The sequence below is a fragment of the Mastomys coucha genome, unplaced genomic scaffold (genome assembly GCF_008632895.1).
Source record: "Mastomys coucha isolate ucsf_1 unplaced genomic scaffold, UCSF_Mcou_1 pScaffold3, whole genome shotgun sequence".
NCBI lineage: Eukaryota > Metazoa > Chordata > Mammalia > Rodentia > Muridae > Mastomys > Mastomys coucha.
The window spans coordinates 71,092,464-71,116,265 of NW_022196909.1; the positions used below are offsets into that span (position 1 = coordinate 71,092,464).

The window sequence follows — 23,802 nt, forward strand, 5'->3', positions numbered from 1 at the left end:
GACAGGGAGACAGGGTTTCTCTGTATAGCCCTGGATCCGCCTGTCTCTGCCTCCCAAGTGCTGGGATTAAAGGCGTTCGCCACTACTGCTTGGAGACACTGTTAACATGTAAGAATTGGATTTGGGTGGTTTTTTTTTTGTTTTTTTTGTTTTTTGGTTTTTCCGAGACGTTTCTCTGTATAGCCCTGGCTGTCCTAACTCTTACTTATTTTTATGTATGTGAATATACTATAGCTGCCTTCAGTCACACCAGAAGAGGGCATCAGATCACATTACAGATGGTTGTGAGCTAACATGTGGTTTCTGGGAATTGAACTCAGGACCTCTGAGAGAGCAGTCAGTGCTCTTAACTTCTAAGCCATCTCTCCAGCCCTCGCATTCTATTCCTTTTTTTTTTTTTTTTTCTTTTTGGTTTTTTCGAGACAGGGTTTCTCTCTGTAGCCCCAGCTGTCCTGGAACTCTGTATACCAGGCTGGCCTCGAACTCGGAAATCCGCCTGCCTCTGCCTCCCAAGTGCTAGGATTAAAGGCGTGCGCCACCACTGCCCGGCTACATTCTATTCTTGATTCTAACTTTATTACATCTTTTTGGCAAAACAACTAAAACCATCTCCTAAAACTTCATTAATTTATGGAAGTTCATCTTCATGTTGACCTGCAGGAAATTTGTTCAATAGGGTGAGCAGATGCCCAGGAATCATTAGGCTATATAACAGTGACAGGAAAGGCTTATCAGCATCAAGATCAAGTTTCTGGCCTTGCATTTCAGAGTTCACCCTTTTCTGGCCGTGCAAAACAATGGACTATCTCCAGGAAATGTATTTGCATGCCTTTAGCCTTCCCTGGGTGGCTTCTGACATATGTGTGCCACTTGGGCCTGGGCCAGCTAGTTGAAGTAGACTGCTAAGCAGTGAGCCCCTAGGAATCCTATCTCCTGGTTTCCAGTACTGGGATTAAAACTGTCTTATCATTACACCTGGCTTTTTTCGGTCTTTGTGCTTCAAGATAAATAGTCAACTGCTAAATTGCTAGGCTTTTGAGGGGCTTACAGACTGCACTCATAATGTCTCTGCTGCCCTTTGTGCAGGGTATGATGGAGTCCCTGGGCAATGTGACTTAAGCTCTTTTGTCTTTCCTTTCAGGTTGCCAAGAATCTTGTCAAAGGCTCCACAGAGAAGAGCAGGAGCAAACTGCACAGAGTAAGGCCCCCTCCCTCCCTCCCAGTTCTCTGAACCTCTGTGCTTTTCTGGGCTGCACTTGTACTGCCATTGCACTAACAGTAGTGATACACTGAGGTGTCCTGAGTGCATAAATCCTGCCTTGGTCTCTCCTAGCACAAATGGAGGTGGTGGGAAAGCTCCCTTCAAAAGGGCATTGGGTTCAAATTCAGCCAGGGTTATATAGTAAAACCCTATCTCTTTTCTCTTTTTCTTATGTTTTTTCATTTTGTTTTGTTTTTGAGACAGGGTTTCTCTAGAACTGGCTGTACTGGAACTCACTCTGTAAACCAGGCTGGCCTTGAACTCAGAGATTCACTTGCTTCTGTATCTCAAGTGCTGGGGTTAAAGGCGTGCACCACCATCAGCTGGCAAGACCTTGTTTGAAAAAAAATTTTTTTCAAAAATCAACCAAACAAAATAGCTTTGTCAGTGGCACTCTCTGTGAGTTAGGGTCACATGGGAGTAGTTCCAGATAGTGCAGAGCTGACAGCTGCTGCTTCTTACCATGTGGCCCACAGTGCGGACTCTGTTTCTTAATATGGAAAAGTCTGGACTACACAGCCCCTTTTGAGTTAGGCAGGGTACCATGCCAGTGGGGCTCCTTGGCATTCAGTATTGGATGGTCGGCCATTTGCATGCTGAACATGCTGGTCCTCTACAGGGCACCCAGCCTGTCTGTCTGATCTGTTTAGACAGAGGCTCACTGTGTAGCCCAGTCTGGCCTAGGTCTTTCCAGTGACAGGATGGCATGTCTGCACCTCCAAGTGCAACTTAGTCTGGGTGAGCAGCACATGTGCAAAGTACAGTGGCCAGACTTTCCAGGGCACCTGTCTCCTTAGCAACAACCAGGGACAGACCGGTCCCTGCAACAGTCAGACCTGTGCCTCCTGCTTAGTTCACACTGCCTCTTTTTGCCAGAAAGTAGCACTTGAGAGCTATGGCCCAGTACACGGTTGAAAAATATGCTACCAAGACCTAACACAGGTTTGCTACAGCAGCTGCCCACATACCCACAGCTCCAAGTGTGGATATACCTGCTGGGCATTGATTGAGTCTAACCCAAGACTTTCCCACCAAGCTCCTGTACCTTAGCCCAGTCAACCACCTCAAAAGAAATAAAGTCACACATGTGTATGCAAGAAATCTTGAGTCAGCCTTGGCTATGTGGAGACCTGGCATCCTACCATTTGTGTCCTGAGTGCTGGGCTCTGAACTTGGCAGTTCTTGTCACGGCTCACCTATGAGGTACCTTTGCTACTGTCTTCACAGGATAGAGAACAGCAGAGAGAGGAGAAGGAAAAGCTGAGGGAAGAGATGCGACGAGCCAAGGAGGAGGCACGGAGGAAGAAGGAGGAGGAGAAGGAGCTGAAGGAGAAGGAGCGCAGGGAGAAGCGGGAGAAAGATGAGAAGGAGAAGGCAGAGAAGCAGCGGCTTAAGGAGGAAAGACGCAAGGAGCGGCAGGAGGCTCTGGAGTGAGTGTCCAGCCCCTAGAGGCACTCCGCAGCAGTGTCCCTGCTGAGTCCTTTCTGTCCCTCACTCCTTAGAGCTGGAGAGGTTTAGTTGGTTTCTGGACTGTGTTATGTAGGGCTGTGGGCTTTGGCTGGCTGGTGGCTACCAGACTGTTGGGGATTTGGTTTCAGATGCTCTGGTCATATCAACATTTCTTCCTCGGTTCCCTAACTGGGCCATTGCCTCAGGAGACAGCTACTGTGCCCCTCAAGGTTTTGACTCTGAAAGAAGCTCACAGAAGCTCGGTATCTCATGAGACATTCTCATTTCTATCCAGATAGTACTGTTCATTTGTTTTTCTATTTTTGGTTTCATTTCATTTTGGTTTTCTGAGACAGGGTCTCTCTGTAGCCATAGCTGTCTTGGAGCTCATTCTGTTGACTAGGTTGACCTCACACTCAAAGATCACCTTGGCTCTGCTGGGATTAAAAGCATATGCCTCTATGCCCAGCCAAAAACAACAACAAAGAAAAACATTCTTTGTTCTCTGCAAGTAGATGGCTGAGATTATTCAATGGCAAATGATTTTTGAGCACGTTTGTCGTATTGCTGAGGAGGCCCTTCGGCTTTTGATTCAATTCTCCTGTCTCCACCCTAGTGCTTGGTGCATGCCTAGTCATCACTCTGCCCACAGAACCCCAAGCCATCAAGAATTTCATATTGATGGGGAGATGTGGTGCATGCCTTTAATCCTCACTCAAGCTAATGGATGCTATGAGTTGCAGATCAGCTTACTCTACATAGTGAGACCCTCTCTCAAAATAAGTTTATTTGGAGACTTGGGATACCAATAACATCAGCACTCAGGCAGGGGCAAGAGGCTTCGGGCTGCCTAGCAAGACTGTGTCTCCGAAGCAAAGAAAAGAACTTTGAGGTTGTGCATTTTTCTTTGTTAGAGACTTGTTGAAGGTGGGATATGGGAGGAGCTGGCTCCCTGGGCTCACAACTCACTTCTTCTGTCTCCCAGGGCTAAACTGGAGGAGAAGAGGAAGAAAGAGGAGGAGAAGCGGTTACGGGAAGAAGAAAAGGTTAGCCTTGGCTGCATGCCCACTCAGATCTCATCTCAGCTGTAGTGAGGGCATATGGATGAGGGCATAGGTTGAGGACAATATTGCCTTCCCAGAATGCCCTGGGGTAAGTGCCTGTCTTGTCTCCTTCCCACCGTAGCGCATTAAGGCAGAAAAGGCGGAGATCACTAGATTCTTCCAGAAACCGAAGACTCCACAGGCTCCCAAGGTGAGTGCTGCCTCAGCTCTGTTCTAGGCACAGCTAACTCTTGTTGGGCTTTTTAAAATACTGTGAGTTTGCCCCCATTCACCCTGTTTTTTGAGAGAATTTCTTAGAGCCTTATACCTACAAATTGTGTATAAATTGGCTGGCCAGCAAACAGGAAGAGTGCTCTGTCTGCTGCCATTGCAGAGCCAAAGTTACCCACTGTGCTGGGCTCAGGATCTTATGTGGTTGCTACCTTGGACGGCAGCATTGTACTGACAATGCATCTCCCTAGTCTTGCTCTAGGACCACTGAATACATTCCTTTCAGGGTTCAAGTCTGAGCTTTTTCTTTGCCTCTAGAAGGCTGTGGAGCCCAGTGATGCCACTCTGAGAGCTGACTTGTGGATGGCATGGTAGCCCTAGGAGCAGAGGCCTGAGGTGCAGTAGGAAGTGGGTAGCCTGAGGCTGGCCTTTCACCCAGCCGCTTCCCTCACTGCCCACCCTTAGATAACACTGTGCTACATGTCACTCGAATACTTGTCCCGCGGTGGCTTTGGTGGCTTGGGGATCTTACTTAGATCCTGACCCTGGCATGTTAGGATCTAGCTTAGCACTGGCTGTGTAGGCTGAGCTAGTCTTGAGCTCACCATCCTTCTCCATCAGCCCCTGAATGCTGCAACTTCAGGACTGAAAATGCCAGGGGCTGAACATGGTCTTAATGTTTGCACACAATGTGTCATCCTCATCACCTGGCCAGAATGAGACACAACATAGTACTGTGACTACCTGGAAATGGCCTTGTTTATTGGGAAGGAAAGCTGTGGTGACCCTGGCCAGCTTCACATGTGGTAATTGAGGTGGAAGGCGGCCCCTCCTGCCATGCCATGAGTGGCAACTACTCTTTTACCTCAGCCACCTTAGCCTGTAGGCAAGTGGAGAAATGATGCTCTTATCAGCTCAGTTGAAGCATCCTGTTTGCATTTGTGAGTCTGCTCTGTACCTCCATCAAATCCCTAGCTAATGTATGAAGCAGGAGGCTCAACATGGCTCTAGGCACTTGGTCTATGACCAATACCAGAGCCAGAGCCCGTGACAAAACCCACTCATCTTGTGGAAAGAAACACTGGGTAAGGGCTTGGAGTACCCTGAGGATAGCCCTGGTGTAGCCTGCACTGTGTTATGGTGGCTTGCCATCTCCTGGGCTTTGTCCCTTCCTGTTCTGCTGGCTGTTTTGGGTTTTGCTTAGAAAGTTTTATGTTCTATGCCTTTGACTTTGCAGAAATAGGAAGGGTTGAGGTTTTAAACGGTGGGATGTGGCATCCAAGCAACATACTTTTAATCCATGAGGTGAATGGTTTATGACTACACACGTATATATGAAACTAAGAGTGAAACTTAAAGGAGTCAATTCTTACAGTGTGTGGGTTCTAATTCAGGGGATTAGAACTCCTAATTCGGTCATAAGGTTTGAAAGCAAGCACCTTTACCCTGAGATATTTTGTTGGCCCCTAGTTTTTTTTTTTTATTATTTATTATTGTACCTATGTATGCTTGGGCAGAGATCAGAGAACAACTTTCTATAGTCATTTTTTTCTTCCCATCATGGACAAGTTATCAGAGTTGAACTCAGGTCACCAGGCATGGGTGATGAGCTTTTGACCTGCTGAGCCACATTGCCAGCCATTGTATTTTAGATCTGTATTCTGCCTGGAGGTCTGGCCTATATACCTTGGTAGGAGCACTGGGATTTCAGGTGGTCAGCTGGGCTATGACCATATTGAATATTCCTAATGCTACAAGAGTTTTCTGGCCCCAGGGGACCAGCTGCTACTTCTCTGACTCAGAGCTTTGGAAAGCCTAGGGGAAGCTCTGGGATATGATAGGGTCTGGTTGCCCTCCAAGAGGCCCTGAGGCCAGGCTTGGGTGGCATGATATTTAGGGGTTCCCAGTGTCTGTGGCATGCCCACTAGGGAGACCTCCAGCCAAACAGCCAAGCTATGTACAAAGTGTAGCCCTCATGTACACCAACATAACTGTCAGAGAGAAAAAACTTAAGAATGCAACAATGGTAGGGTGAATGGCCCAGCCAATAGGGCATATGGCTGGACACATGCCCTTTTGGGGACTCTTGTGTTTTCACTCTTAGAACACAGGAAATGGCTCTGAGCTCTGCTACATGCTGTCCCTGGGGTCTAAGCTGCTCCTTAGGATACACTCACTCATCCATCCCAATCATCTAGTCATTTAGCTCACACAGAAACTGGTTTTCCAGAGCTCAGTGAGTTTAACAAACATTTCAGACAGTGTGTGGACCAAAAGGCACACACACATACACATAACAAAATGAATGGAGATTTTCCTCTATTATAGATATTTGTTTTTATTTGTATGGGTGTTTTGTTTGCGTGTATGTCTATGTACCATATGTATACAGTGCCCACAGAGAAAAAAAGCAGAAAACCAAAATCTGGAAGACGACTGTGTCGGCCCATGCCTGTCATCTCAGCAGGCTTAGATGTGAGGATTGTCAGTTTGAGGCTGGCCCAGGCTATACACAAGGCTGGGTCTCCACAAGTGAGGTGAAAGCTACCCGGGTGGAGGTAGCTATCAAGTGGCTTTGTTTGAAATCCATTCCTATCACTCCAAAGAAGAAAGTCTCTGAGGTCTTCCAGTTCCCATGCAGCTCCCTTCGGCCACCATGCAGCAGTGCAGTAGTGCTAGCATGGCCTCTCACCTGCCGGTAGTGCATTGAGTTCTTCCTATTGCAGACCCTAGCCGGCTCCTGTGGTAAGTTTGCCCCCTTTGAAATCAAAGAACACATGGTGCTGGCTCCACGGTCCCGAGCTGCCTTGGATCAAGACCTGTGTGATCAGCTGGACCAGCTCCTGCAGCAGCAGAGTGTGGCAAGCTCCTTCCTCAGTGACCTAAAAAGCCGGCTGCCCCTGAGATTGGGGCCCACCCAGGTCTGCGGCCATGACACAGACATGGACAGGTGAGAGCTGGCACACCAGGCCATAGAAGAGCCTGGCATGTAACCCCATACTGCTCTATGCTGCTGAGTCCAAGAGTCACCATCTCCCAGAGTGTCCTTTTTGGCTTACATGTCATGGGGCACACCTCCTGCACCCTGGGTCCAACAGGAAGAACAGTCCTGAGCAGCACCTGAATAGGCAGGCCACATGGCAGCCAGCCAAGAGCATAGTATCATTAAGCATAGTCTGATTATCAGGGATGTGGTCATCGTGGAGAGCAGCAAGGTGGATGGTGTGCCTGAACGGAAGAAGTTTGGCCGCATGAAGCTCCTGCAGTTCTCAGAGAACCACCGGCCAGCATACTGGGGGACGTGGAACAAGAAGACAGCAGTCATCCGCCCCCGTAACCCCTGGGCCCAGGACAAAGTAAGCCTTGGGGTTGGGGTTCTTTGTGGGGATAGACTCCTCTGCTATGGTGCTCACACCTTGTTCTCTCTCTAGAACCTTCTTGACTATGAGGTAGACAGTGATGATGAGTGGGAAGAAGAGGAACCTGGGGAGTCTTTGTCCCACAGTGAGGGGGTAAGTAACCCCAGTGAGGATGGATGGCATCGGCTACACCAAATGCAGGAGGCAACCACTATACAGTTGGCTTATATGGGGTACGCCTGTTGATCTGGTTTTCTGGTCCTGCTTAGACTAGTGAGTGCTTACCACCCCAGCTCCCCCAGGCACATGGACAGACTGGAGCCACACTGAGCCCTACCAGTCCCTTCTGCCTACATGTGTTGTTTCTGCCTGGTTCCCCAGCTCACTGTGACCTAATGCAGTCCTGTTGACACCAATGTAGATGCGTCTAGATGTACTGTGGCACTGAGAATAAGCTAGGGAACGAACATCCAAAGCCAATGTTGGGCACTAGGAAGGCTCAGCAAGCTCCTCGGTGCACCTATGTGTTTATATGTGAGTCCAGACTAGCCTTCAACTCTGACATCTGTGTTCTGTGTGCATGTGAGCTCTTTTCTTTCTCTTCCAGGATGAGGATGACGATGTGGGGGAAGATGAGGATGAGGATGATGGCTTCTTTGTGCCCCATGGGTACCTATCTGAAGATGAAGGCGTGACTGAGGTGAGGGCTCCTGCCTGAGCTGGCTATAGGGTGTTGAGGTGATCAGCTGCTTTGGTTTAGGCTCTGGGTGAGTAGGCCTGGGCTTTCTCTGTTGCAGAGTGATTGACATGCAGCCTGGTCTGCAGATTTCACCTAGAGTTCTAACAAACCCCCAAAGAAAGCATGGGCTGCCCCACAGTTCCAGAAGGTCCTGTGCCCCTGCAAGTTCTCCCATGAGGGGCTGTGGAGAGCTTGAATGATATACTTAGGTCCCAAGCTCCTGGTTGCAGATTTAGAGAGCCTGAACAGGATGGCTGAGGTCAGACTGGCTGTCTCTTCTCATCTCTTTCCTGCCATGTTGTCATTGGGCAGCTCATACCCTACTGGAAGCCACATTGAGCGGGGTGTTTCTGGGGTTAGGGATTTGGCCACCTGGTAACCATGTCTTAGAAGCTGTGAGGCTGGACAGGCAAAGCTGCTGAAATACCGACTCATCGTATGATTGAGGATGTGAAACTGACTCCTTAAAGTTGTCCTTCGTTGCCACATTCTCCTAGGCTCTGGTGCTGGCTCTGGTGCCAGGGAGCATGGGCATTAAACAAGGGTCTGCTCCATATCCTGACAGGAGTGTGCAGACCCCGAGAACCACAAAGTACGCCAGAAGCTGAAGGCCAAGGAGTGGGATGAGCTCCTAGCCAAGGGCAAGCGCTTTCGTGTGCTGCAGCCTGTGCAGGTGGGATGTGTGTGGGCGGCAGAGGCAGCCAACTGCACGGGTTCCGACTTGAAGCTGCTGCAGCAGTTCACTGCATGCCTGCTGGATGTGGCATCCCCTGACGAGCCAGAACCCAGGGCCTCCAGGAGGGAAAAAAGGGACCAGCATAGTAAGTAGGGTGCGGGAGTATCTGGGAACAGCCCCCACCCAGCAGGGTGTCCTTGATGAAGTCACAAGTCTGCAGAGCCTATGTGTGGGCATCTGTCCACTGTGTACAACTGACAGGGCCTTCTGCTCATCTCTGTAGCAGCTTGCCCTTTTAATTTTGGGTGCTGGGTACAAACCCAAGATGTGCATGAACCTGCCAAGTGCTTACTACTGAGCCATACCCAGTCTTGCTACACTATCCTTGACTTTTTTGTTTTTTGTTTTGTTTTTTGAGTCAGTGTCTTATATTGTGACTTAAGACAAGTCTTGAGGTTACCAGATGCCTTGCAGTGTTCTTGAACTCTTATGGTGATTCTCCTGCTTCCATCTCCTGAGAACTTGAATAGCAGGTGTGAGCCCATAGGCCTGGCTCCCTTGGAGATTTTAGTAGGAGCCACAGCAGAATACTGAGTCAGTTTTGAGGCCTGGACCAGAGTGCAATGCCACTCCCTCTGTCCTAAACCTGGGGACACTGGTGGCTCAGAGAGAGCAGTGGCTGCTCAGACCACATGGCATTGCTCAGGGCCACTGGGAAGTGGGCATGTGGCTTAGCGAGTCTTAAGTCCATGCCAAGTAGCTTTCTTTGGAGTGTGCCTTGCCAACAGTGAGGATGGATGGGACGCTCTCATGGCTTCATTTAGCCCATCTCATCCCACAGTCCTGGCCCAGTTGCTTCCGCTGCTACACGGCAATGTGAATGGGAGCAAGGTGATCATCCGTGAATTCCAGGAGCAATGCCGCCGGGGCCTACTGAGCCTCCCAAGTCCTACCCCACACCTGCAGATGCCCAGCTTGGAGGATGCTGTTGCTGTGCCATCCAAGGCCAGGCTGAAGCGCCTTATCTCCGAGAACTCTGCCTATGAGAAGCGGCCCGACTTCCGTATGTGCTGGTATGTGCACCCACAGGTGCTCAGGAGCTTTGGCCAGGAGTGCCTGCCAGTGCCCTGCCAGTGGACCTACATCACTGCCATGCCCTCAGCACCCAGGGAAGACAGTGGCAATGTTTCCACCGAGGGGCCTGGCCAAAGCACGCCTATGTCACTCAAGCGGAAGCCAGCAGCCACCATGTGCATCACACAGTTTATGAAGAAGCGGCGCTATGATGGACAGGTGAGCTGTAGGGGGCATGAGTTTTTGCCCACTTCTGCCTAGAGCAGGCTGTATACCTGCTTGGTTTATGCCAGGTCAGAGAACAGCTTTATGGCATTGGTTTCTTCCGACTTTCACATGGGTTTCTGGTGTGTAACTTCGATTGCCAGGCTTGTGCAGCAATCGCCTTTACCTATTGGGCTATCTATCTGCCCTCTACAACAGCAACTGAACAGATGGTTGCATCTGCATGTACAGCTTCCTCCAGAGGCCACAGTTGACTGAGGGACTGGTTCTTAGTAACCTAGCTGTCATGATTATCATGGTCACCTGGAGTTTCTTACCTCCCAAGAACCTATGCCTCACCTGTCCTCCTGGGCCCCCTGCATGGGCCAGCAGCCATGAATCTATCCATGTCTCTGAATATCATAGTCAGGGTTATATACCAACCCCTCAGCCTCCTGCTCCACAGCTCCTAACTCTGAGTGGCACTTTGTGTACTGGGTTGCATTGGCACAAGTTTGTGACAAACATCAGAACCCTATGCAACCCTGCCCACTGAGGCAGTGTCAGCATTTATTTTTTCCATTGAGAAGCCTAGCTTGCTCATGTGTGCCAGTGTCTCTGGTCTTCTGCGATCTAGGCTGGTTTAGGACTCTGGCTCCCAGTGTTGCCTGGTGCTGGCTACCACTGTGGACTTGGTACCCATAATCCTTGGAGAGGGCCTCTGTGGTCTTGACCATTCTGGATTCATTTAGAGCACAGGGTAGTTCAACCGATAGCTGGGAGTTGTGATCACTCTAGACTATGTCCTGTGCAAGCTTTTTTTTTTTTTTAAAGAACTACCACCATCATTTGTATTTATTTTAACTTTACAGTTTATGTAAACATTCCATTGGATGCAGATCAGATCTGAGAAGTTGGCCAAAGTGGCACTGAACCATACAACCCAGACATCATGCTGCCTAACACTACACACCTGTCAAGAGCATTCCATTATCCTGACTGTGCAAGCTTTTGAGCCTTGGTTTTCCACATTTTAAGGATTTATCATGTTTTTATGGATGTGTATCCCTGTATGGCTGTGTGCGCATGTGCACATGAGTCTATCAAAGGGCATCAGATCCTCTGCAGCTGGAGTAAAAAGCAGTTGTGAGCTGCCATGTGGGTGCTGGGAACCACTTCAGGTCCTCTCTTTGAACAGCCAGGGTTCTTAAGCACTAAGCAGCAGCCCAGGCTGCACTCAGCTCTTTACCCTGCCTCAGCCTCCATGTACAGAGGCATTGAAACTGGAGTGATAGCTGCTCTCCTCAGGCTACTTTCCTCACCATGTGGTGTCACCTGGCTGCATCTTTCTCCTCCCCAGAAACCCATGAACTAGCCAGGAATTCCAGCAATAGTCCGTCCCAGTTGCAGGAGCTGCTGAGACTTAGCCATCAAAAGAAACACCCAAGAAAGTGCATGTTCAGTTGGTTCTCTGAATCCAAAGTCCAGAAGCTGTTGAGGTTGCTGTGGGGTACTGACATTGAGGTTGGAACATAGCTCATCTTAGCACTTGGTTTGCAGCAATAGTCCCCAGTGAAGTCAGTTTCCACCAGGAATTACATTGTCCAGAACAATATGTTGGGGGTTGCATGGGTCAGCATGCTGACAGGCTGTGTTTTGCACAGGTTGGGTCTGGGGACATGGACGGCTTCCAGGCAGACACAGAAGAGGATGAAGAGGATGACACAGACTGTATGGTCATAGATGTGCCAGATGTTGGGAGAGACATTTCAGAAGCTCCCATACCTGCGCCCACACTTTGCAAGTGACAGGTGTGAAGTTGAAAGACCTGGGGGAAATTGACCTAGGTGACAGGGAGTAGTGGAGTGTAGGCACCGGAAGTGCAAGGCTGGTAGTAGGCATGTTCTGGGCAGTGGAGGCCATGCTTCCCCTCAGCCTTGTAGAGAGCTGCAGAGGGAGATGGGAATGGAGACCAGCAACAGCCTGCTCCCTGCAGCACCTGATTAGCAACCAACAGACCGAGCCTCCTGCTGATTCCCATGGTAAGAGCACTTTGTCCTACACTCCTAGGTCTGGAGTCGAGAGGAGGCCTGGACAGCTACTTCCAAATTGTAAAGACCCCGGGCCTGTGTGCTAATCTGCCCTTCTTAGTTAATTGACAGATGCCTGCTTGGGCCTTAATCACAGCACTTGCTGTGGGCAAACATCTGCTATGAATTGTGCCAGGGATGATGTGGCTGCTGTGCAGGCCCTGGGCAAATGTGGACATGTATAAACATACTCTACCTGAGCCCTATATGTCTTCTGTCTCAACTATCATATTACATTGGTGCATGTCCTTCCACCTGTCCTGGGTCCAGTCCAAGCTTGCTAGGGTAGAAAAGAAACACCCAGGGGCCTCAGAATGATACTAAACCTAGAGTTGGTTGGTTGACTTGTAGGCACAGGATTCACACTTGCCAGCCCTTCAATGACCATGGTGCTCTGGCTCTGATGAAAGACTGGGAGGCTGAGTTTAAATAGCCTGTTTATTTGGGGTTTATAACTTAGGAATTACAGTTCCATGCTGCCAGCTGCCTCCATCCACAGCCTGTGTGTCCATTCCACCTGTGTTGCATTCCAAGATGGCACCAGAGAGTTAAGGTTCCACACACCTCAGGCAGGTAAAAGCCTGTCTCTTACAGCCCACAGAGAATTCAGCTCCTGAGATCGGACCTTGTTCCCAACACTACTGCTACTAATGTCTTTCCTATTGCTGGGGACTCAGGGAAAGGAATGGGTTTGGGAACAGCATGAGACTGGAGCCACAATGGGCCAAGCCTGCATTTATTCAGGAGAGTTGCTCGATGGCTGCAAGCAGCTCAGGCCTCAAGACAGATTTTGGTGGCTCAGCTCCTGCTGCCTTTATATCCTCCAACACTGAAGCATCCCAGGAGAAGGTCAACAGGGCAGAGGGTACCTGCAAGGCAGGGAGAATGTCACCTAGGATGCAACACCCCTTATGATGACCTGTCTCCATGCCACCTTCACCACTATACAGATCCCTTCAGTTAGCTCCCCATCTCACCGATGAAAACCAAGGCACTGAGACAAAATAAGCCCAGCATCTCCACACACACCCTGGGAGTGGCAATTTGGTCCAAAATGCTGGACCCTCCCATTCAGTGCCAGGGGTGTGATCCCATGAGCACAGCCCCAGCTCACCAGCCCGCACTCATTCAGAGCCAGGGCCTCGTTCTCCTCCAGCTTCTGCCCACCGGAGGCCCTCAGCTCAAAGGGCAGCCAGTCATTCTGTAGCGCCTCGCGCACAAATTGGAAGAGCACCGATAGCCTCTCGCGAGCATAGAAGGTCCCTGCGGGGAACAGGGCATGAGGCAGAGGTGGTACAGTCAGATTACCACCCACCCTGGGCTGGGGTGGTCACGGACCTTGCAGTAAACAGCCATCTGGCAGGCGTACGCGCAGAAGGGCATAAGTGTACTTGCGCAGCTCCCGCTGCTCCTCTTTCTCCCGCATGGCTTTGGTCCTGAGTGAGCTCAGCCGCTCCACCACCTCTGTTCTGCGTGGGGAAGAGTGTGGTCAGGCCTCCTAAACTATTGCCCCATGAACTTCCCCCTCTTCATATGGGCCTACCTGAGCCTTTGCTCCCGCTTCACCTCCTCAGCTGTGAGGCTGAAGAAATCTGAGGGGAGCTCAAAATGTGAGGCCAGGGCTGAGGGGCGGAAGACTCGGAGTTGCCGATCCAGAGTGGCCCGCACAGGCTCCGCACCCAACAGCTGCCGCTTGTGCTGCTCCAGGTTCTGCGGCTGCGCCCGTGCATCCTCACTCAGGATGTAGAACTCTTCCTGACCCTCTGCAGAGGCGTCACAGCTGTCTTTGTGTCCCACATGCCACCCCTGCCCCCTCCCACCTGCCTGGCCGCCCTCTCACCCTGATCCGGCACGGGTAGGGTCACCTTCTTGAAGCCAATGGCCTCAAAGAACTCATGGCTCCCCTCGAGGCAGTTGATACGCTCCTGAGGATGAGGCATACACAGGTTACCCAGGTTGCAGGGCCAGGACCCACCATTACTGGCATTGATGCCACCAAGCAGCTCTCACTGGCACCCATGGGTCTTCCCCTAGTGAATGGTTCTAGGAATGCCATCTGCCATAATGGCTTTGTGGTTGGAGAGGCTGTACCCACAAGCCTCATGTCTGCATTTGTAGGATAAATGTGGGGAGTGAGTCCCCAAAAGTACTCAAAGAGAGGCCACTTCTGGGAGCCAGGTCTACAACCCCAGCAAGTTTCAATCATAGACCAAACATTACTGTGGTCTTGAAGGTCAAGATCCTATACTCAAAAAAAATTAAACCAGGACTGGTGAAACAGCTAGGTAAGTGAAGGTGTGCCACCAAGTGTGACGCCTAGTGTTCCCAGACCCACGTGGTGGAAGGATAGCCTACTCCCTAGCTTTTCTTTCCTCCACATATGAAGTGGCTCCTGTAAATTAAATATATGTATGAAAAGAAAGATGAGAGCTGGGCGGTAGTGGCACACGCCTTTAATCCCAGCACTTGGGAGGCAGAGGCAGACGGATTTCTGAGTTCCAGGACAGCCAGGGCTACACAAAGAAACCCTGTCTGAAAAAACCAAAAAGAAAAAAAAAAAAAAGATGAGTGATGAGCTCCATGCCTGTATCCTAGCATTTTGAAAGCTGGGTCAGTACTCAGCTGATCCCCAGTACTGGGTCAGGTTGGACTATATAGTGAGACCTGGTCTCAACAGCAACAAAAGTAAAACAGACAAAAATCCAGGCAACACAGCATGCATGACACCCACCCCGTGCCCAGTTACCCAAGGACAGCCATAGCAGCTACCTGGAACACCTTGTTCTGCAGTTTGATTTTCTGGTACTTTTCTTCCTCTGGGTGTAAATGGATGTTGTCCAGGTACCTGGGGAGGGGGAAGAGGGAGAGCCACCCAGGGGACCACCTGACTTCACAGTTTTTACACTCAGGTTCTCACACAGCTAGGGTGAGCCTGGTGCCCAAAGCATAGGGAGTCTACACCGTAGCCCCCAGTGCTCAGATCCCTTGGGTAAACATCTCACTCACTTGGCGATAGTATCCACACCCAGCTTCACTCGGTCCCGGTCTTTATTGAATGTATGTATCTTCATGATGGAGGCAGCCACAGGGTCTGTGGAAAAGTGCTGGGGGAGAGGAGGGCATGCTGACCCCATAAAGCTGCTGGGGAATGGGAAGAGGGACAGCAGCTGCAGCCATGGGTTCTCGGGCCAAGCCAGCCATAAGTGTTTGATAAAGGACAAAGAGCATGCACACCTGTAGTAGAAACCATTCATGCCTCTTCCAGGATGAGGAAAAGGCCAAGCAGGAAGAGGAGACAAGCATATCTCTTTGAGATTTCTGGGGTCCTTGTGGCCATATATCTGCCTTAAGAACCACAGTACCTGGGCTAAGGTCTCCATGACCACCAGTCATAAAAACTCCCAGGTGCTAAGACCAAGGCAGCCACAATTGGGTGTCAGGTAACAAAGGACACAAGCCTATCAGCAAATCAGAGCAGCTGGTATGATACTGGAACCCAGGAAGACACCATAGTGGGACTGCAGGACAAGGCAGCATTGTGGCTGCTAGTGCTAGGCTAGAGTCAGAAGACCCACAATTGGGGAAAGCCAGACAGTTCCCAGGAGGATGAAACCACAAGCCAAAGGATGTGAGACCTCTACCAGCTGGGGAAGACAAATCTGGAGCCTCCACTAGGGGCTATCCTTCCTGATCTGAATTTATATCAAGTCTCATGTTGAACTCCTTACAGCAGAGCTCAGGACTGGAATGTGCACACCTGGAACCACCAGGCACTGTCCAAGCTGGGCACAGGTATGTACATGTCCTCATACTCCCAGCTTTGCCTTTTTTTTTTTTTTCAAGACAGTTTCTCTTTGTAGCCTTGGCTGTAATCCACCTGCCTCTGCCTCCCAAGTGCTGGGATTAAAGGGGTGTGCCACCACTACCCAGCCAGCTTTTCTTTTGTGTAGCAATAGGCTGCCCAAGGTTCACAATTCTGCCTCAGCAGAAAAACAGGAATGTACCACATCTAACTTATATTTTCTGAGTCTCCTATACCCTATGCCTCGTGAGGATGGGGCAGAAACCTTGCTAGGTACAGTGGTCTGAATGAGATGGCTCTGACAGGATCATATATTGGGATGTTTAGTCATTGAGGAGTGGCACTATTAAAAAGGATTAGAAGGATTAGGTGTGCCTTGCTGGAAGTGTGTCACTGGGGGGTGGGATTTGGGGCTTAAAAAACCCATGGCAGGCCATATCTCTCTGTCTCATCTCTGTCACATCAGGATATGTAGTGCTCAGCTATTCCACTTCAGCACCATACCTGCCTGCCTGCTGCCATTCTCTGCCATAAGAGACTAAACCTCTGAAACTAAGCTAGTCCCAATTAAATACTTTTATAAGAACTGCCTTGACCATGGCGTCTCTTCACTGTAACAGAATAGTAGAATAGTGACTAAGACAATAGGCTTAATGGGCATGTGTCCAGTAGCTGGAGCACAGGCCACTCACCGACTGGATGGCCTGCTTGATGTGGGCGTCCCGCTGGTCCCTCCTCAGGGTGACACCTGTGAGTGGACAGATGAAGAACACACCAGGCACTGCCAAGTGGGGAGAGATTTCCTCCTTGGGCTCAGGTACCTAAAGATAGAAGACAGGGGGCTCTTATAGCTGGACATGAAGGCCCACTGCCGTCACCCCTCCTTTCCACAGGTCTGTCTCCTCCCCACTGCCAAAGGTACGCCTCATATGCATGAGGCTCTCCCTCCCCAGGTTTCAGCTGCCTCCATACTGCCCCAGAACACTGGGCAGGCCCCAGCAGATATCTTACCAAGTTGGTCCCAGGAGCTCCTGGATTGTTGCTGGAGGTGGCTTCGGCCTGAAGTTCCTTCCTCACTGAGAGTAGGAAGGTGTGATACAGACAGAGTAAGGACCCCAGCCTGAACCCAGAGGCTCAGGCCTGCAAAGGGATGGGGGTGCAGGGGCAAGATAGGGCTGGTCTGAGAGCTAGCAACCCTCCCTGCCAATGTTCCAGGAGGTAGAGTCTAATCCCTGTCTTCTCCAAATCTACATCCAAACAAGAACTAATGGTGTCTCCTGCCACATGGGATTCACAGCTGCCCTCTGTGGACCTTTTCCCTATGGATTCAGTCCACCACAGGTGCCACCTAGAGCAGAACTCACCCTGGTTCCGGATGGAGTCCTGAGATGTAGGACCCCGGGCTCGGGGCTGCTTCTGTTCCAGCCGGGCCAGGGCAGCAGCGGCAGCCATCTGTGCCTCGTCAGTGGGGCCCTGACGGGGCTGTCGGAGGGCCAGCTGTGGTGACTTTCCTTTGGAGGTCTTCTCCCTGAACAGACATGGGGACCCAAATTTGCAAAAAGGTGTATAGAGGAATTTTAATCAAGCAACATGGGAGGAATGCAGACGTGCAACAAATCTTTAATCTCTCTAGCTGTAATGCAGACAGCTGTAATGCATGCCCTTAGCATGTATCTTTAATCCCTAAAGATGTAGAGTTAGTTTGTAGAAGGAAGAAGTCGTGTTTGAAAGTGGCATCTAATTAAGGGGCAGACAAAGTGACGAATCAGAAAGATTTGACAGAATGAGTCAGGGATAGATTATACCCAACTCTGAGAACAGTCAGGAAAGAGGGGACATAAAAGGCAGGCCATAGAGAGAGAGAGAGCTAAAGCAGTTCAGAGGCAGGTTGCAGCTAGAGAATGAGAAGGAACCAGAAGGGATTGCCAGACTTAGTTTGAGATTAAGCAGAGCAATTCAGTGAGAAATTGAGAGATGGCAGACTGAATTAGTCAGCTTGATTAAAAGCTTCCTGGGATAGTTGTTAGAACATAGGAAATGCTCTGGGCTCAGCCTAAGCAGTGTGTTCACACAGCTTGGGTAAAAGCTCTCATCTCATCACTTCATCTGAGGAAATAAAAGTGACATTTACTTTCATAGAACACACACACTGACACTGGACCTCCAGACACCAGTCCCTCCAGTATCAACTCCTGGCCTGAGGATCCTTTGAACCTCCATGTTCCTCTCATCATGGAAGCTGCCCCACTATTTGTAGCTGTACCCTGTTGTGTCTATCTCCCTTCTAGCCCTGGCCTGCAGGCCCCTCCTCACACAGCCCCGGTCCCTGGTTGTTGTGGGGCCCACTTCCCCCACATATGCTTCCTGCAGGCTACTCCTACTAGCCTGAAGCTGTCTCCAATCTCTACCTCACCCCTCCCTTCTGGGCAGCTCCAACATGCCTTACCTCCCTCTCTAGAACACAAAGTTCTCCAGGAACCCCAATACTGGGGGTACCCCAGCTGCCAAGGCCCCCACAGAGATCCCATCTTCACCTGGCACCCCAACCACAACAACAATCTGGGGTTCTCTGGTTTCCACACTCCTCCTCTCACTCCCCAATCCCTCCCAGAGTACTACACAGCCTACAAAGAAGTCTTCTATCTCACAGAGCTCCTGCCCACACCTTCTCTTAGGTCCTACCCCAACTCCGCCAAGGCCACACCTTTAGGTGGCTCTTCCCTTAGCTCCACTCTGGGCATTGCCCCGTCCCTCCTCACCACCCAGGACCGAGAGTCTGCAAGCCGTGACCAGAACGCGCAGACCACGACCGACCACCGCTTCCGCCTACCCCTGCCGCGCCCCCCACCCGTGCTAAACCACAGGACTGCCTTCCCTTTCTGCCCCGCCCACCACTGCTGCGACGCCCCGCCCTGCTCTTAGGCCCCACCCCCGTAGGCCCCGCCCATCCCCACACCCCGCCGTCCCAACTACTCCGGCTCTGCGTGCTCTAGAGGGACCTCCCACGCAACCGCCGGCCCTGTCTGCTCCCTGGCCCTCGCCCTCTCCGTCGCCCAACCAGCGTCACACACCCTGCGGAATCCGTAAGCTTCTGGCCGGGCCCCGCGCTCTTGAACTTGATGTCAGCCTTGATCTCTTGGAAGAACTTCTTCATGGCGGCAGCGGCCCGGCGGCGTCGGCCGCGGGGCGGAGGGCGCAGGGCCCGGGTGGATGAGGAGCAGGCGGCCAACCACCGGAAAGAAAATATCGCGGCGACGGAAGTCCCGCCCGGCGCACGTGACAATCGCCTTGCGGCACCTCGCGGGCGGGGTGCCATCTTCCTGTCTGCGGACGCCGTTGCCGAGGCGACAGGCTCGCCTCCCTCAGGACAGCGCAGCCGCCAAGGGAGCTTAAGAGAGCATCCAAGCCGGGCAGCGGTGGCAACCACATGTTCGCTCGCAATCATCTGTAATGGGATGCAGTGCCCTCTTCTGATGTGTCTGAAGAGAGCAACAGTGTACTCAAAAATAAATATAAATCTTTAAAAAAAAAAAAAAAGGCAGTCAGGAATTGCTCAGAAAATGTTCCAGGACATGATGTTTTAGCTCTTTGGAAAAAAAAAAAATTGAGCCAGGCACTGGTGGCCCATTCCTTTAATCTCAGCATTTAGGAGGTAGAGGTAGGCAGAACCTGATCTATAGATTGAGTTCCAGGACAGCCAAGGCTATAAAAAGAAACCTGCCTGGAGAGAGAGACAAGAGACAGAAGAAAGATTGTAGCTATGTTTTGTGTGTGTGTGTGTGTGTTTTGTTTTTTGGGGGTTTTTTGGAGGTTGAGTTTTACTATGGAGACTAAGATGGTCTTGAACTCAGAGATTTACCTGTCTGTACCTCCCAATTACTGAGATCATAGGTGTACAACCACCAAGTTCCCCAATATATATGTCAGGCAGAGAACAAAGGACAAACTTTATTCCTGTGAAACAGGGTCTCTCCCTGAAACTAGAGCTAGGCTGGCAACAAACCCCAAGCAGCCATCCTGCCATCTCCACCTCCCACAATTCTCCTGAATCCTGGGATGACTGGCTTAAGTGAGCCAGTTCTCTGTCAGCTTTTTAGATCGTGAGAAGTCCTTACAGCCTAGACGTCCCACCTTTATTTCCCTTTGAGTTTGTTTCCCTTTGAGATCATGCATAGAATAAAAAAATAAACACAAGAATACAAACAGTTCTTTATGGTGTGAGTCAGGATTCTAGTGTGGAAGCTCCAGGAACCACAACGACCAAACACAGTTCAAGATAGGGAAGTCACTAACCCTCTCTGGCCCCACTGGACATGTTACATTGTGGACCCTGTTTTACAGCTAGAGAAACTGAGGCACTTGGTATCCAATGTATTTTTACTGAGCATGGAATAGTTTGTGACACTCAAGTGCAGTAGGTATTCAACACTTTGTAAATAAGAGAAATAAGCATCGTGGGAATGGGGCTTAGAGGGTGAAAAGCTCACCTACACTAACATGCAAAACACCCAGATTCCATCCCCAGCACCAAATAAGCCTTGGGAAGTAGAGTCAGGAGATCAAAAGTTCAAAATCCACCTTGGGTACACTGCTATTCAGAAAGTAGCCTGGCATAAGATCCTGTCATAAACATAAACAGTTGCTAAGATACAGTATAAAATTAATTAAAATAAAATGGCTAGTGAGATGGCTGATCGAATGAATTACTTTACCCGTAAGCCTCCGGTGACTTCTATATATACGCTGTAGCATGCATGTGCATGCCCTCGCATAGCGCACACAGATTTTAAGGCAGGGCACGGTGGATTACATGTTTGATACAGAGCTGGGGAGGCAGAGGCAAAAGTACATTTGTGAATTCGAAGCCAGCCTAGTCTATATAAAAAGTTGCAGCCCAGTGAGGACAGTATACCCTGTCTCCAAATAAAATAAAGTAAGAATAATTAAAATACAAAATGTCAAAGTATAAAGGTGCTGTAAGTATAAGGTGAAAATATGTAATGTATTATAGCCCAGAAAAAGAAAATATTTTTAAATAATGAAAGTAAACAAGTGCCGGGCAGTGGTGGTGCACGCCTTTAATCCCAGCACTTGGGAGGCAGAGGTAGGTGGATTTCTGAGTTCGAGGCCAGCCTGGTCTACAGAGTGAGTGCCAGCACAGCCAAGGCTACACAGAAAAACCTTGTCTCGAAAAAAAACAAAAAAAAAAAAAAAAAAAAAAAAAAAAAAAAAAAAAAAAAGTAAACAAGTGAGCTCTGCCCCGCCCCCTTCTCAGCCCTGCCCTCTCTTGAGCCCCGCCCCTTCCTCTACCAACTCCCGGCGGGAGTTTGCTGAGTTCGGTTGAACTTGTCTTCATGCCAGTCATTGGTTGAGCTATAGCCAATGGGCTTCATAGCTGCGCGGATGCCCTTCTGGAAGGCTGGCTTTAATCCGTCTTCTACGCTGATTGGTTGGCTATGTTTCGTCCAGATGACTCCAGTGGCCCGTTCAGTGCTGTTATGTACGTTCGCCCTCACTAGCCCCGCCCCATCGCGGCTTGTCATTAGTCTCAGTCTTTCATCCGGGCCGCCGCCTCCGGCGGCTCTAGGCCACGCCCCGTTTCTATCTAAGCCCCTTACGTCTGTGCGTCTCAGGCGTCTGATGCCCTCTACCCCGCCCACATCCTGACTGCGAGCCACGCCCATGAACGATCCCACCCTAAGCCCCGCCCCATCAGTCCGCTAGGCTTCACCCAGTAGCCGCTTAAAGCTTTCGTCTTTTACCTCCGACAGCCTCCGCCCCACCCACCGGCTCCTAGTCCACGCCCTTGGCTCCTGCTCCGTTATCCAATCCCGTTAACTAGCTCTGACCCAGCCCCTCCCTCTATTGGTCCGCGCGCGTCTCTGTCGTCATGAGTGACGGCGACATCGGCCCATAGCCATGGAAGGGCGGGACTTCCGGTCGCGCCGAACCCAATAAGTAGACGCCGGCCGGCGGCCCGTGCGGACGCCTCCGCCCCTCAGGCGTCCGACTCCCGCCTCTGGCTTCGCCTCCCACCGCCGCCGTTGCTGCTTCCCGCGGCCTGGGCCTCCGCCGACAACATGCCGCACGCCTTCAAGCCCGGGGACTTGGTGTTTGCCAAGATGAAGGGCTACCCGCACTGGCCGGCCCGGGTGAGGCCGCGCGTGGAGTGGACGGGCCCGGCGGAGTTGGCGGCCCGGAGCAGAGGGGCCGCGGGCGGGCTAGCGTGGGGAGGCTGGAATGGAGGCCGAGGGGAGAGGCAGAGGAGAGGTTGGGGCTACGGGTTCAGGTGGCTGCACTGTGGCCCTCTGGAGTGGAGGAATCTCCTTCCTCCGGGACCACAGTGCCTGGGGTCTGGAGCGTCTTCGGAGAGGTCCCTGGTCTGGGAGACTTGTGTTCCACGGTTCCGGATCCTGACCCTGAGACTCATGGTCCTTTGGAACTGAGGTGTGGCAATGTTTTGGTCTGAGTAGCCTGCACGGTGAGGTCCTGAGTCTCAGAGACCCCCCAGTCCTGCAGAGGACGGCTGTGGTGCTTCCTTGACCTCCAGGACCTGTGTCACTTGGTTTGGTGTCCTGGGCCTGAGACACCAAAGTTCAGAAATGCGTTTAGGGGATCCTAGGATCGTGGAGCCTGAGGGGTGTAGTGGTGCTCGAAGGGTGCATGGGCACCTTGGGATTGAAGTGGAAGGGTCAAACGATGGGAAGAGTCCCTCCCAGAGAGGCTGCGCGATGGATGGGGGAGCAGGATGTAGCCCCAGAGAAAGGGACCTTATCTCCATGACCTAAATGAGGGCAAGGGCTGGAAGAAAGCTTTTATGGGGACCTGGAGTCCGGCCCTTAAAGGGACTCAGTGGGCTGTATGTAGCTCACCTGAGAACAGGCAGCTTCGGGCTGGGGGTAGAAGTAGGAGGCTCTAAGGTTTCATGTTTGAGAAAGCTGGGGCCAAGCAGTGTAGATGTTTGGAGCCTGGGTGCGCAGATAGTAGAATTCTGGCCCTGGCAAAAATTGGCACATACACAAGGACCCAAAGCCTTCTGTTGCCCCCAGGACTTAGGACAGAGGTCATTCCAGGGCTGAAGTTAGCTGCACCCGTGTGTCAGGACTGAAGGAATTTTTGTTTGTGCAGATGGTGGCTGGCGTTGCAAGTCCTGGTGCACTTGTTCATTTGCATAGAAACAGTTTTGTTGCCTCTGGGTCTTAGTACAGAGGCCAGATTGGCTGTGTCTGCATGGGGTGGGAATGGAAGGCCATACGGCAGGGAGTTGACATGGGGATGCCAAAGAGCGAACTGAACGGGAACCAGCCCAGGAGGTAACTCCTAGAGGTGAGGATCAGAGGGCCCATAAGTTCCTGAGGTGTGGGACCGTTGGGAGGAGCAGCCTGGCGGTCCTCAGCAAGGCAGGTTGAGGATGCTTGTCATCTGGCATAAACTTTACCGTGGCACTGCCCTCCCTAGTCTACCTCTGCTCTCTGTGAAGCTCTCCCTTCCCCCTTCCCAGCCTTCTCCAGCGCTGAGAGAACAGTTCCAAGTACCTGATTGGAGGGGAAGGGGTTACTAGTATCCTGTGGGAAAGTGACTGACAGCTGCTGGAGCCCATGGGCTTTCACAAAGAGGGTGGGACTTCCGGATTGCTCTGGGCTTGGCTCCTTCAACTCCCACCCCCACCCCCACCCCAAATCTTCTCCATCCCTGGAGCTGCCAGATTTACCTCTGGGACAAGAGCAGACCGGGCCTTTTTTCCAGGAGAGGCAGTCATTGGCAAGTCCCGGGAGTGAGAAGAAGCTGAACCTAGGCCCACCCCCGGGAGGGGCTTCAGGGGACCATACTGGGCCTGGCTCTGCTTAAGTACCTGTATGGGCCCCCCCCCCCCC

At 51.2% G+C, this 23,802-nt stretch overlaps 3 protein-coding genes across 10 annotated transcripts in view; 2 read left to right on the forward strand and 1 right to left on the reverse strand.

Annotated features, from left to right (window-relative positions):
• Window positions 1-12,326, forward strand: part of Chaf1a (chromatin assembly factor 1 subunit A) — a 30,016-nt gene extending 17,690 nt beyond the window's left edge. For 2 of the 3 annotated variants that reach the window (XM_031348678.1, XM_031348676.1), the window contains exons 4-14: window positions 1,142-1,198; window positions 2,489-2,691; window positions 3,696-3,756; window positions 3,896-3,964; window positions 6,711-6,934; window positions 7,172-7,340; window positions 7,416-7,496; window positions 7,951-8,043; window positions 8,648-8,903; window positions 9,600-10,051; window positions 11,701-12,326. In XM_031348678.1, coding sequence (XP_031204538.1) covers window positions 1,142-1,198; window positions 2,489-2,691; window positions 3,696-3,756; window positions 3,896-3,964; window positions 6,711-6,934; window positions 7,172-7,340; window positions 7,416-7,496; window positions 7,951-8,043; window positions 8,648-8,903; window positions 9,600-10,051; window positions 11,701-11,844 — 1,809 coding nt within the window. In that variant the 3' untranslated portion in view covers window positions 11,845-12,326. The remainder of the gene's footprint in view (window positions 1-1,141; window positions 1,199-2,488; window positions 2,692-3,695; window positions 3,757-3,895; window positions 3,965-6,710; window positions 6,935-7,171; window positions 7,341-7,415; window positions 7,497-7,950; window positions 8,044-8,647; window positions 8,904-9,599; window positions 10,052-11,700) is intronic. The other variant, XM_031348677.1, reaches the window with a different exon arrangement.
• Window positions 12,327-12,546: 220 nt separating this feature from the next.
• Window positions 12,547-19,314, reverse strand: Ubxn6 (UBX domain protein 6). The gene is made up of 11 exons (XM_031348697.1): window positions 19,000-19,314; window positions 17,293-17,456; window positions 16,940-17,004; window positions 16,621-16,749; window positions 15,133-15,230; window positions 14,896-14,971; window positions 13,967-14,051; window positions 13,670-13,889; window positions 13,465-13,595; window positions 13,241-13,389; window positions 12,547-12,995 (listed from the first exon to the last, which is right to left on the reverse strand). The coding sequence occupies exons 1-11, from the start codon at window positions 19,242-19,244 to the stop codon at window positions 12,867-12,869; spliced, it is 1,491 nt and encodes a 496-aa protein (XP_031204557.1). The 5' UTR covers window positions 19,245-19,314; the 3' UTR covers window positions 12,547-12,866.
• A 2,535-nt stretch (window positions 19,315-21,849) lies between these two features.
• Hdgfl2 (HDGF like 2) overlaps window positions 21,850-23,802 on the forward strand; it is a 20,613-nt gene continuing 18,660 nt past the window's right edge. For 3 of the 6 annotated variants that reach the window (XM_031348690.1, XM_031348693.1, XM_031348694.1), the window contains exon 1: window positions 21,852-22,080. In XM_031348690.1, the coding sequence (XP_031204550.1) occupies window positions 22,009-22,080 (72 nt within the window). In that variant the 5' untranslated portion in view covers window positions 21,852-22,008. Of the gene's footprint in view, window positions 22,081-23,802 lie in introns of all 6 variants that reach the window. The other 3 variants (XM_031348691.1, XM_031348695.1, XM_031348692.1) reach the window with 2 other exon arrangements.